Raw genomic sequence first — 11609 nt, 5'->3', positions numbered from 1 at the left:
TAGTATGATGCATCGTTGAAGAAATCAACTAGCTACTGACGACTGTTTCCCATAACCGTATTGCCGCAAATTTGTCATTTAACCACGTTGGTTAATTGTGTCACGCAGGTGGTGGAGTAATAACTTATTTTAATGGATCTGTTTAAGGTTGAATTAATGCTAGATTTTTTGCTATAAGTTATGAACATGGCATCTGAGGACTAATTCAAAATGTTCTCACTTATTTTGCGCTTTAAAAACAGTGCTTTAAATCTCTTGACAAACTAAAAGATGTAAATGACGTTTGTATGTATTCTAAATGAAATATATAGATTGCACTGAATGTCAGCTTGCTTATTTTGCTTAAGATAAGGATTTATTAAGGATTTATTTTGTTATGCAAACAAGAAACTATGCTTCTAACCACAGGTTGAGAGCTGTCGTTCCAACCACACAACTTTGCGATGCTGTTTGCGAACGTTCGTTGGAACTATGGCCTCGGGAAACACAGACTCGTTGAACTATGTTGATAACGACAGAACTTGCGACCATAGTTGGCTATCGATGCTTTTGGGAAACGCACCCGAGTGCAGCACGCCCATAAAAATCAAGCGTTCCAGGAGAGAGCCGCAAAACCAGGGTAGAAAATAGCCTATTACTTATTCATTATGATGTTTTTGAATGTAAAAACCACTCAAACGTCATAAGTTGACCTCAGACAACAGTATAAAAAAATAAAAAAGCCAGTTCATGACACTTTTAATGAAAAACACAACAACAACACAGTACAATGACAACCTCCTAAAAATAGGCGCTTTTACATTTCGCTTTGAAACCAAATTTTCCGCAATCTTGTCATTCAGCTTCAACTTTCGTGTTGAATGAAATGACTTCTGCTGCTGATGTGCTGCGACTCTCGTTTGGCTCACACTGAACGTTCAGTTTTTAATTGTAGTTAATCTGTTCTCTAACTGAACTAACATTTTTACTACTATAAAATATCAAAATGACGGTGGGGTGGTGGCGCAGTGGGCAAGTGATGTAATCGGTGTTATGCCTGAACACCGGTAACACTGAATATCGAAGCAAGCCTAATATTACCCGTTATTATCAATCTAAATCAGTCTACTGTGAAATATAGGAGCTTGTTACTGGGACGTAACAGACCTGTGTGTTTTGTATCACTAGTGCAGTGTCTGTTCTCGGAGCATATAAGCCCTGCCCACGTGAGGTGCACCGCTGAGAATCTCAAGATTCCTGCCTTTATTAGAGAGAAGAATATGTTCAGCCCCCTCCCTCCAAAGCTTCGAATATTCTGTGTTGTTTATTAACGAAGCTTCGAAGCTCAAAAAATGGTATTCGGTCTAGCTCTAGTGGTCATTGAGGGGGGTGATCCTGCTTTTGTAAACTTGGGTCTTGTATGTTTGCATTTAGAAATTCTGGTGGGAACAGACTCATTCTGTTTGAAAGCTCACTTCCACTGGTTAGACCAGTGTTTCCCAGCCCTGTTCCTGGAGGCACACCACCAACAGTACACATTTTGAATGACTCTTTTATATGACACATCCATTTCAGGCCTTGGAGCAGGGATGTGCAGCTTAGGTCATGGAGAGCCACAGTTCTGCAGAGTTCAGCTCCAACCCTGATCAAACACGCATGGACCAGCTGATTAATGTCTTCAGGGTTATTAAGTACAGGCAGGTGAGTTTTTATCAGGAGCTGTGTCTCATTTCGAAGGCTACATTTGTCGGCCGCATATATCTTTGAGGTTGCCTCATTTTAGTAAAGTAGCCATCACATTCCAAAGTCACAAAGAAATTACAACAATTTATGCTTCACAAGGATAACGGTCAATTTTATAATGGTTACTTTTCTGAAATGAGACTTCCTTGATGATGTATGCGGCTGACAAATGCGACCTTTGGAACGCAACCTCCAAAATGAGACAGTAGTGACTAGTACTCGTAATACCAGTAGTGGCGTTATACATCGAGGATGTTGCCATGTTGCTGGAAATAGAGCCGTCAGTGTCCCAGAGTGTAGTAAATCAGGGTCCTTATCATTGCTCGAATTTGGTTACATGATATGCTGATTCACGAGCTAGGGAGCTGATTGAGACTCACCCTTCTGCCTCAAGGAACAGGGCTGACACTGGGCTAGACAGTGTGTATTTATTTTTTATTTAACTTTTTTGATAAAAATAGTTAAAATGGTAAATTGACAGGCATGACATATGTCTGAATATTTCTCTCTGTAATTAAGTTCCGCTTTTATGGTTTTCAAATGTCATTATACAGCAGGGCCATAACCACCATAGACAAGTCCCCCCCAATAATTAGAAATGGCCAAATTGCCCCCCCCCCCCCCCCCCCCCCCCCAAGTCAATCTATCACTTAACGCCGTTGCGGGGACTGTATTCTTTCCGGTGAAATTACAAAACAAAATGCACACAAACGTGTCCATGCTCTTAATATACAATCATTGAACATCTTTGATTTTAATGAAGAAGAAAAAAAACTATATGAGGGTGGATTAGAACCTGTAACCTAAAGACACGGTTTACAAAAGTTCTACCACAAGACCACTAAGGAAATCAAGTGTAAACAGCGGATCTATTTATTTATTCACTAACTGGAAGAATCTCGAGACTAACGATAAATTTGATGCAAATATTATTTGCAAATAGTCCCAAAATGATTATTTCCCAACTAGAATTAGACCTAGAATTTTGTTCACTGTTCTGTTTCTTTATGCTTTATTAAAAAAAATAAAAAATTGGTTCCCCCCAATGTTCAAGACATACTGTAGATGGACCTTGTTAAACAGGTGTAACAAAATAAAGTGTAAAGTATGTATCGTGCCAAAAAGAATTCTACAAAATACACACTGGAGACCTGATCACTGTTTAATAGGTATTTGATGGCAAAATGCAACAAGAATAGCATTCACATGGCTGTGCATGCATGTATACTGTTCATAAGGTAATGTAAATCTTGTGTATGTAAAAGTTTTCTTATGAAAACTTCGGCTTTTAGGCTTCACTGGAAGAGGACAATGGAGAGAGATGCTTCAACTCAGAAACACACTGGTGTCAGGAGAACCACCTTTCACTGACTATCATCAACACCAAGCAGCTAGTGGTGATTTCAGGGGAAAGGACAGAGAACACAGCCCGTCACCATCAACGGGACACCTGTGGGGAGCAGGTCAACAGCTTTAAATTCCTTGTTCACATCACTAAAGATCTCACATGGATCACATGGATCTGCATCTGCTCACACAGATGCAGAGCTGAAGAAGGCACGTCAGCACCTCTTTTACCTCAGGTGCCTGAGGAAGTTTGGAATGAGCCCCAGCATCCTCAGAAAATTCTACATCTGCACTGTAGAGAGCATCCTGAAGGAGTATTGTATCGCTTAAGATATTTCAGTATCGATACATATTGGAATATCAATATTTTTGACAACAACTGCCATGCACTGCACTTTACACTCCATCACCACAATTTCAACCAACTGGACTCTAATGTATCATGCACTGCACTTTAACACAATAATCTATGCCATCACCTATCAACCCACTGTACATATGCAACTGTATAATGTGTTTAAATGTGTATAATATGTACATTATTTATTGTGTATATATTTGTATAATGTGTATTGTTATCTGCAAAGTATGTCTAATTGTATTCTGCTCCGCTCTCAGACTTTAACTCACCAAGGCATGTTGCTGATGTGACAATAAAAGTGATTTGATTGGAAAACACCATCCAGGTTGTTTTTTTTTCTTTTTCTAACAACTACCAAATAGCCTACAAATGAACAACCTACATCAACAAACACACAATAATTATATTATTGTATTATCGTTTTTTTTATTTATTTTTTATTACTACAGTGTAAAACTGAACTTGAAATGTGTGTAGGCCTATGATACAGCAAAACATAACACTCCATTAGAATTTCAGGTTCAACTCTTTTGATAAATATGTTTTATTTAATAGCAATAATGAACGAAATAGGTACATAGGCTAGTCTATATTTTGTATAAAAAGTAGGCTAGAATTTAATTTAATTCATAATTTTAAATCTTAATCACAATTACGATTAGGCTATTATTCATACAATCACGCTCGCAAGCGACAGGTAGCCTACCGCCTTCTTCAGGTTGTAAACGGCAGCTGACGTCCGGTTTTAGTGGCAGGTAGGCTACTGTCGGCTGCCATTGGCAGCAACTTCCTGCTGCCAACTGCCGATTTTTCGCTGAACAATGAAAGCTGTGATGGAGTCCAGACAGTAGTCCAAGCATAGCCGGGCTCTGGATCCAGACTTTCTGCAGTCATTTTGAAGGTCTGGCTAAGCGAGACAGCAATTATCAACACGCAGACAAACCATTTAAGGAAAACACCCTTGGACTATCAGGCTTGCATATCTTCAAAAGCATGCTTTCAAAAAATAAAATGGAGCGTGAAACTCGGGAACAACAGTGTAAGTTATTTTTAATACTTCTTTGCATTTTTTTCATGGACATACTATAAAAGTAATATATAAACAATGTAGGCCCTATACATATAATTGTAGGCTATGACTAATAATGAATTTGGTCACTGATGATCAGCAAGCAATTATTAGGCCTACATTAAAATTGTCCATTTTTAAACGACAGAACTGCCTTTTTTTCTAAGGCAATTACAAAACAATTACAATGTCCTACTAAATGTTGCATATTAATAGGATATAATTGCCCAATCGCAGTAATAAATCTCTCCGTGGATCATCACATAAGATGCTTTAATGTTAAATTAAAAAAGAGGAAGAAAAAAAAAAAAAGCCAAATCCATAGGCCTACAGACACTATTTGAATTATAGTTTCAGGGAACCTGTGGTAATTTGCTATAGCTAGCAACCACTGTTCACAAAAATGCTTTATTATAGGCCTACACTCTAAAAAAAAGGTTCTATATGGCACCAAAAATGGTTATTGGCTCATAATCATAGGGGAACCTTTTTTAGTGCTATATAGCACCAATATTGGTTCTTCAGCGGTTCTTCAGAGGTGCTATATAGCACCTTAGTCAAAGAACCGGTGAAGAACCGCTGAAGCACCAAAATTGGTGCTATAGCACTAAAAAAGGTTACCCTATGATTACGAGACAAGAACCATTTTTGGTGCCATATAGAACCTTTTTTTTTTTTTTAGAGTGTATCCGTATGGATCATTCCACAAAATCAGTGCCTTTTCAACTTTAAAAAATGAATATATAAAATGTTTAATCTATTTTATATATATATATATATATATATATATATATATATATATATATATATATATATATAATATTTTTTTTTTTTTTTTTTTTTTTTTAATAAAGACATGACAAGAAATGACAAGAAATTGTATTGTGCCATCTCAGGCTATGATATTTTTTATTTTATGACTATTTATCTACCTCGATCGATCGTATTTTTATATTTTTGTCATCCCTGTTACAGACACAAGCGTTAGCCTACTATATAGGCCTACTATAGTTTTAATTAGAAGTGTGTTATAGTTTTAACTAGGGCTGTCAAAATAACGCGTTAATTTCGATTAATTAATCTGAGGAAAAATAACGCGTTAAAAAAAATAACGCAGATTAATCCATTCTGTATTGGACTTTGACCCTGAGCTGTAAAATGAAGGAGGGAGACGAGAACGCGCTGCCTGGATAATTGATTGGAACATTTACGTAGCCTATATAAAAACGGCCTGATGGAAGTGCTGATAAAAATAAAGTCGTCTGCCATGTCCTACACAATGTCCTGCAATGTCCTACCCAAGAGCGTGTCATATACACGCCATAAAGTGCGTATCTATGCACGCGAAAAACTGCGTAGCGTAGCCTATAGGATACATTCCACGACACTGCACACTTGTAGCTATTGATACGCATTCTCAACAGGGAGCGCGCGCTCTTAAAGGGGCCACACTATATTCCAACTCGTTACAACGTCCATGCATTCAGCAGCCCAAATGAATACCTGTCTTATGGAATAAAATTTGTGCCATAATTAAACAAACAAATCCAGCATTTTGCAAACAAACACTATCTGCTTCGCAAAGGAAATCTCGACTTGCAAACAAATAGAAAGTGATGTGCAAATACAAAGTCAGTTTGAGCGAGAACGCAGAGGAGTAACAAACATATGTGTTGTGTTTTGCAAATAATAAATGAGTGAGCACACATATCTCACAAATAAATACAAACCATCCTACAAATTACATGTAACCTTTGAACAAATCTAGTCCATATAAATGCAATATCTGTCTGTTACAAGACTCGCGCAGATTTTCTCACAAATGCAGCTCGCGCAGATTTTCTCACAAATGTAGAGCAACTTCCTCTTCCAAAACAGCAGATGGCGCTTTGGGTCAATTTACACGATTCTGGTCTCCCCCGAGAAACCCTGGCTGTGTTCGAAATCGCCCCCTATACCCTTAAATAGGGCACTATTTGAGTGAACATCCATTTGTAGTGGTGTCCGAAACAATAGTGGACGTTTTTGAGTGCACTCATTCAATCCCACCATGCACCGCAATAACGAGTGTACAGTAGATTTACGCGCTGGAGAATATGCTTGTTCGATGCCCGATCGGCGTATCCGATCAAAGTCCCGCGAGAGCATTTCGAGAGCAAACGAGAAACAACTGCTTATGCTTTTGAATCGTTCTCTCACTCAACCAGGCGGTGTAGTGTACTCTCAACGCACTGTGAGAGCCGCGCCCTGATGAATGAACTTACCGCTGTCCGATTCGCCCTATGTACCCTCATTCTCCATTACTCCACTACTCCAAAAACAAGTCAACAAGATTAAAGTTAACCCTATAACTCTTTACTTGTGTGGCACTGAACTTACTTGGAAAGGGGAATAATAAAGTAACTAATAAGCATTTAATTAAAAAAATAACAATAATATGTATATAGTATAATATATATATATATATAGTATAGTAGGCCTATATATTTCATACTTTATAGTAGGCTACTATTTATATTATGGGCGTCAGAAGCAAAAAAAAATGTTGGTGGGTCCTTTAACAGAAACATTTTACTGGAGTGGATGCAATTTACATAAAAATATATTTAAATATATCGGCTTGTTTAAACGTCTGGTTGAGGCAGAGACACCTACGGAATACACAATCTTCATCAGCAGCAATAGTGTAGGGGTAAGACGCATTGCGTTAAAATTTTACGCAAATTGATCGAGGTTCGAATCCGTCTTTTGCCAAACTCGCACTGATCCTTTTTTCCATCAGATCGGAAAGGAATTTATTTTCTATGAATATGAAGAAAATATTAGAAAAGTGAAAATAAAGCTTCTAACGCGTTTAATCAGTGTTTATCAGGGTATGTAAACAGACGTGCTCAATTAGAGACGATACAAGTGAGTGGGCCCAATATCATTGCTCTTAAAGGGGTCATAGAATGACATTTTTGTACAAGTTAATATGATTCTTTAGTGTCTAAATGAAAAGTTTGTAATATACTTTAATTAAAAATTCTCATTAGTATTGTAAGAAAACGCTCATTTTACCTGGTCAAAACCAGCTCAGTTTTCAGCAAGTCATTTCATTGTATGTGACTTTAAATGATAATGAGCTTTGCTCACCCCGCCCCCTCTGCTCTGTGGCGCGTTCGGTTCGACCCGACACAACACACGTGGAGTGTTGCCTTGACAACATTTGAGGGTATATTTTCGAGAAATAATGGCAACGGGAGTCTCTGAGAGGACACATCTGAGCAACCTTATCATTTTGAACCGGAGTCGGACCAGGAACAGATGACGAACCCATCGAAGTTCGAACAGGACGTTTCTGAATGGTTGGTTAACGTCATGTCATTTTGATCTATCTTTGTACTGGCAGAGTAGTGTAGTTGCTATGTGTTTACTGATGTGTTAGTTCATTGACAGATTGATGTTATGTTATAAGATTTTTTTTTTGACATTACTTCTTAATCAGTAACAGACACCGTTATAAACCATGTACAAAAGTAAGCTTAGTGTAGTGTTACCACGTTAACTTTATCACCCGAGTACACAGTTTGTAATAACAAACATAACGCGTTGTTCATTATAAACGTGGGATTATGAATTATATTGAGAACGTCATACACAGAAAGCATGCCGTAATGTAACTTACCCTGTAAACTTTAGCCTCATTCATCGTGAAGCGTGCAAGCGATTTGCAAAGATTAATATAAAGGTTAATAAAACGTTAAACTCACTGCTACTGGAGGTGCAGCAGGAACACGATCCTTTTTTCAAGAGCAGCTTCTTAGCAAAACCTGCTTTATACTGACGCTCGTTTATAAAGCAGTCTGCTGAGAAATGATTCGCGCAAACATTGACGTTGATCGGGGGGAATACTCCCTTCTAAAACAAAACTCAGCAGCCACTGGGTCTTCAGCGGTTCGGATTTAGGAACATCAAAATGACTGCTGTGTTCGTTATTACACCCAACAACACAACACCACAATCGCTTAGACGCCATTCTGCTCCAGAGTATCAACAATGGCGGACTGATGACAGCTCGCTCAGGGCCGGTCTGTGTTGAAACGCTGCTGTCAATCAACAATCTTAGGAGGGGCGTACACCGTGTAACGTCACACGATCAGACGGCTCAATTTGAGACAGGGGAAAATATATAAGGAGATTAAAAAAAAACACTGGATGTATTTTTATCATTATAGGATGGTTGTGTACAGGCACTGCCAACACACATTTCCGTATAATCAACTTGTAAAAGTGCATGTACCATTCTATGACCCCTTTAAAAAGTGTGTGAGTCGATGCCATCTCCTGGCGAAACGCGGGAATTCATTCAATGCATGGCGCGACTCTCACAGTGCATTATGGGTATTCTCTAGCCGTCGAGCATACATCGGTTGCAAACTCGTTATTGTGGTGCATTGTGGGATTGAATGAGTGTAGGCTACTTAATAACTTCCACTATGGTTTCGGACACCACTAAATGGCTGTTCCCTCAAATAGTGCCCACAGCTGAATCAATCATCCATCCATCTTCCGAACCGCACTGGTCCAGCCCAATATCATGCATACAGGTATAAATGATCCTTTTTAAGATGATTATTATATTGTTTGATTAAGGTTACATGCTAGTTTCCGTAGCAGAGTTCAGGATAAATCTTTTAATTATTACTGGAGCTGCCAAACAGCAAGCACAAACTGCAAAAACGGCAGCCTTTCCGGCGCACTTAGTGTCCGAAATCACTCACTCGTTTTCGAAGTGGACTATATCAGTGGACTAATGTAGGGAATAGTGAATGAGGGTATAGGGGGCGATTTCGGAAACAGCCCAACTCTTTTCCAGCTGACGAAATGAGCGGTGAACAGGTGAGTTTCTGTATAATAACCCTTTTTGAGATGTTCTTTTGCTAATTGTTCATTACATATCTAAACAACAAGCCACGTTAGCACTTATTAGCAACCCATTATCTGTATATAGGCTATAGTCCTGCCATCATAGGTTGCTTTTTACATCGTGTCTACACTGCATGCGAGCGACGCATTGCAAACTATAGTGAATGTGAACTATGACATGCAGTCCCCAAATTATTATTTTGGACAGAAAAATTTAATCCACTTTTAAATTAGATTAAAATGTTCCTATTAAGTTATTATAGAGAACAACAAACTTGTTCAGTGTAGACCAGGGTTATTCAAATCTTGCCCTGGAGGGCAAATGCACTGCAGATTTTAGCTCTAACCCTAATCAAACACACCTGAACATGCTAAACAAGGTCTTCCGGATCATTAGAAAATCACAGGTAGGTGAGTTTGAATAATCATTTTAATCTAATTTAAAAGTGGATTTAAAGGTGAACTATGTAGGATTTTTGCAGTAAAATATCCAGAAACCACTAGGCCAGTGTTATATATTTTGTTCAGTTGAGTACTTAGAATATCCCAAATGTTTTAAACTATTTGTAAATCGTGAGAAAATTGCTATTTTAACCAAGGAGCCGGGACGTGTGAGCTATGCGTGTGAGGGAGTCGCCTGTCGATTGCGTCATATCTGCGTCACACTCGGTCTCCGGTTTTATTCAGTGAAACACTTTACTCTCACTGCAGTGTGAACAAGTGTCATAGCAGCCGCCGAGCGAACGTCATAACTTCCTTTTCAACACACTCAGATATATCTAATACGATAAACAGAGTTGGGTTACCTCAGACTCATGACTGGAAAAGAGGAAGTAGCGCCGGCAACCGTGTCATAATAAAAGTCCCGCCAGCGACTATGCCATAATAACAGTCCCGCTCTTCAATCGCTCCTGCGGCCTTGCTCAGCTCCACAACACTCGCTCCTGCTCTACTTCAGACTACAGTAATGTTAATAATCGCATCCATGAACATGATTTCTGCCTGAGTCCTATCCTGACTGTTTTCCACCGGCTGTGAGGTGAAGACCACATGTCCCGAGATTCTGCGCTCAAACGTGCCGTCATCAAACTACGCCTTTGTTTTGAACAGGCGACCTCTAGTGGACGGAAAAGTTACATAGTGTAGCTTTAATTTTTCTGTCCAAAATAATAATTTGGGGACTGCATATGTCATATGCAAGTTCACATTCACTATAGTTTGGAATGCGTCGCTCGCATGCAGTGTAGACACGATGTAAAAAGCAACCTATGATGGCAGGACTATAGCCTATATACAGATAATGGGTTGCTAATAAGTGCTAACGTGGCTTGTTGTTTAGATATGTAATGAACAATTAGCAAAAGAACATCTCAAAAAGGGTTATTATACAGAAACTCACCTGTTCACCGCTCATTTCGTCAGCTGGAAAAGTGTTGGTTTCAGGGTTTCTCGGGGGAGACCAGAATCGTGTAAATTGACCCAAAGCGCCATCTGCTGTTTTGGAAGAGGAAGTTGCTCTACATTTGTGAGAAAATCTGCGCGAGCTGCATTTGTGAGAAAATCTGCGCGAGCTGCATTTGTGAGAAAATCTGCGCAAGCTGCATTTGTGAAAAAATCTGCGCGAGCTGCATTTGTGAGAAAATCTGCGCGAGCTGCATTTGTGAGAAAATCTGCGCGAGTCTTGTAACAGACAGATATTGCATTTGTATGGACTAGATTTGTTCAAAGGTTACATGTAATTTGTAGGATGGTTTGTATTTATTTGTGAGATATGATGTGTGCTCACTCATTTATTATTTGCAAAACACAACACATATGTTTGTTACTCCTCTGCGTTCTCGCTCAAACTGACTTTGTATATGCACATCACTTTCTATTTGTTTGCAAGTCGAGATTTCCTTTGCGAAGCAGATAGTGTTTGTTTGCAAAATGCTGGATTTGTTTGTTTAATTATGGCACAAATTTTATTCCATACCTGTCTGTCATTAATGTTAATCAAACAACTACAGGTGTTAAATAAATGTAAATAAACCTACTGTATCTGTATGTTTTTTACAGAAATGTATTATTGTTTTTGTAATTTGCTTCTTTGTTCTTTTATTTAGCCTATCAATTTCTTATATTAGCCATATTGCCCACCCTTTGCCCACTGGCATACCAGCTGATATACAATGTAGTCTTGATTTGGGTGGTCACTCTGCA

General features: G+C 38.7%; 1 protein-coding gene across 1 annotated transcript in view; it reads left to right on the top strand.

Annotated features, from left to right (window-relative positions):
• Window positions 1-1584: 1584 nt before the first annotated feature.
• The window catches only part of LOC307131127 (NXPE family member 3-like), a gene marked incomplete at both ends in the record, with an annotated part of 33724 nt that continues 23699 nt past the window's right edge, over window positions 1585-11609 (top strand). Inside the window, 2 exons of the mRNA XM_079824616.1 lie at window positions 1585-1680; window positions 3015-3305. Of these exons, the coding sequence (XP_079680742.1) occupies window positions 1585-1680; window positions 3015-3305 (387 nt within the window). The remainder of the gene's footprint in view (window positions 1681-3014; window positions 3306-11609) is intronic.

The sequence above is a fragment of the Gobio gobio genome, assembly GCF_949357685.1.
Source record: "Gobio gobio genome assembly, chromosome: 8".
Lineage (NCBI taxonomy): Eukaryota > Metazoa > Chordata > Actinopteri > Cypriniformes > Gobionidae > Gobio > Gobio gobio.
Note: the sequence above shows the minus strand (reverse complement) of the source record. Positions and strands in the feature narration are given on the sequence as shown.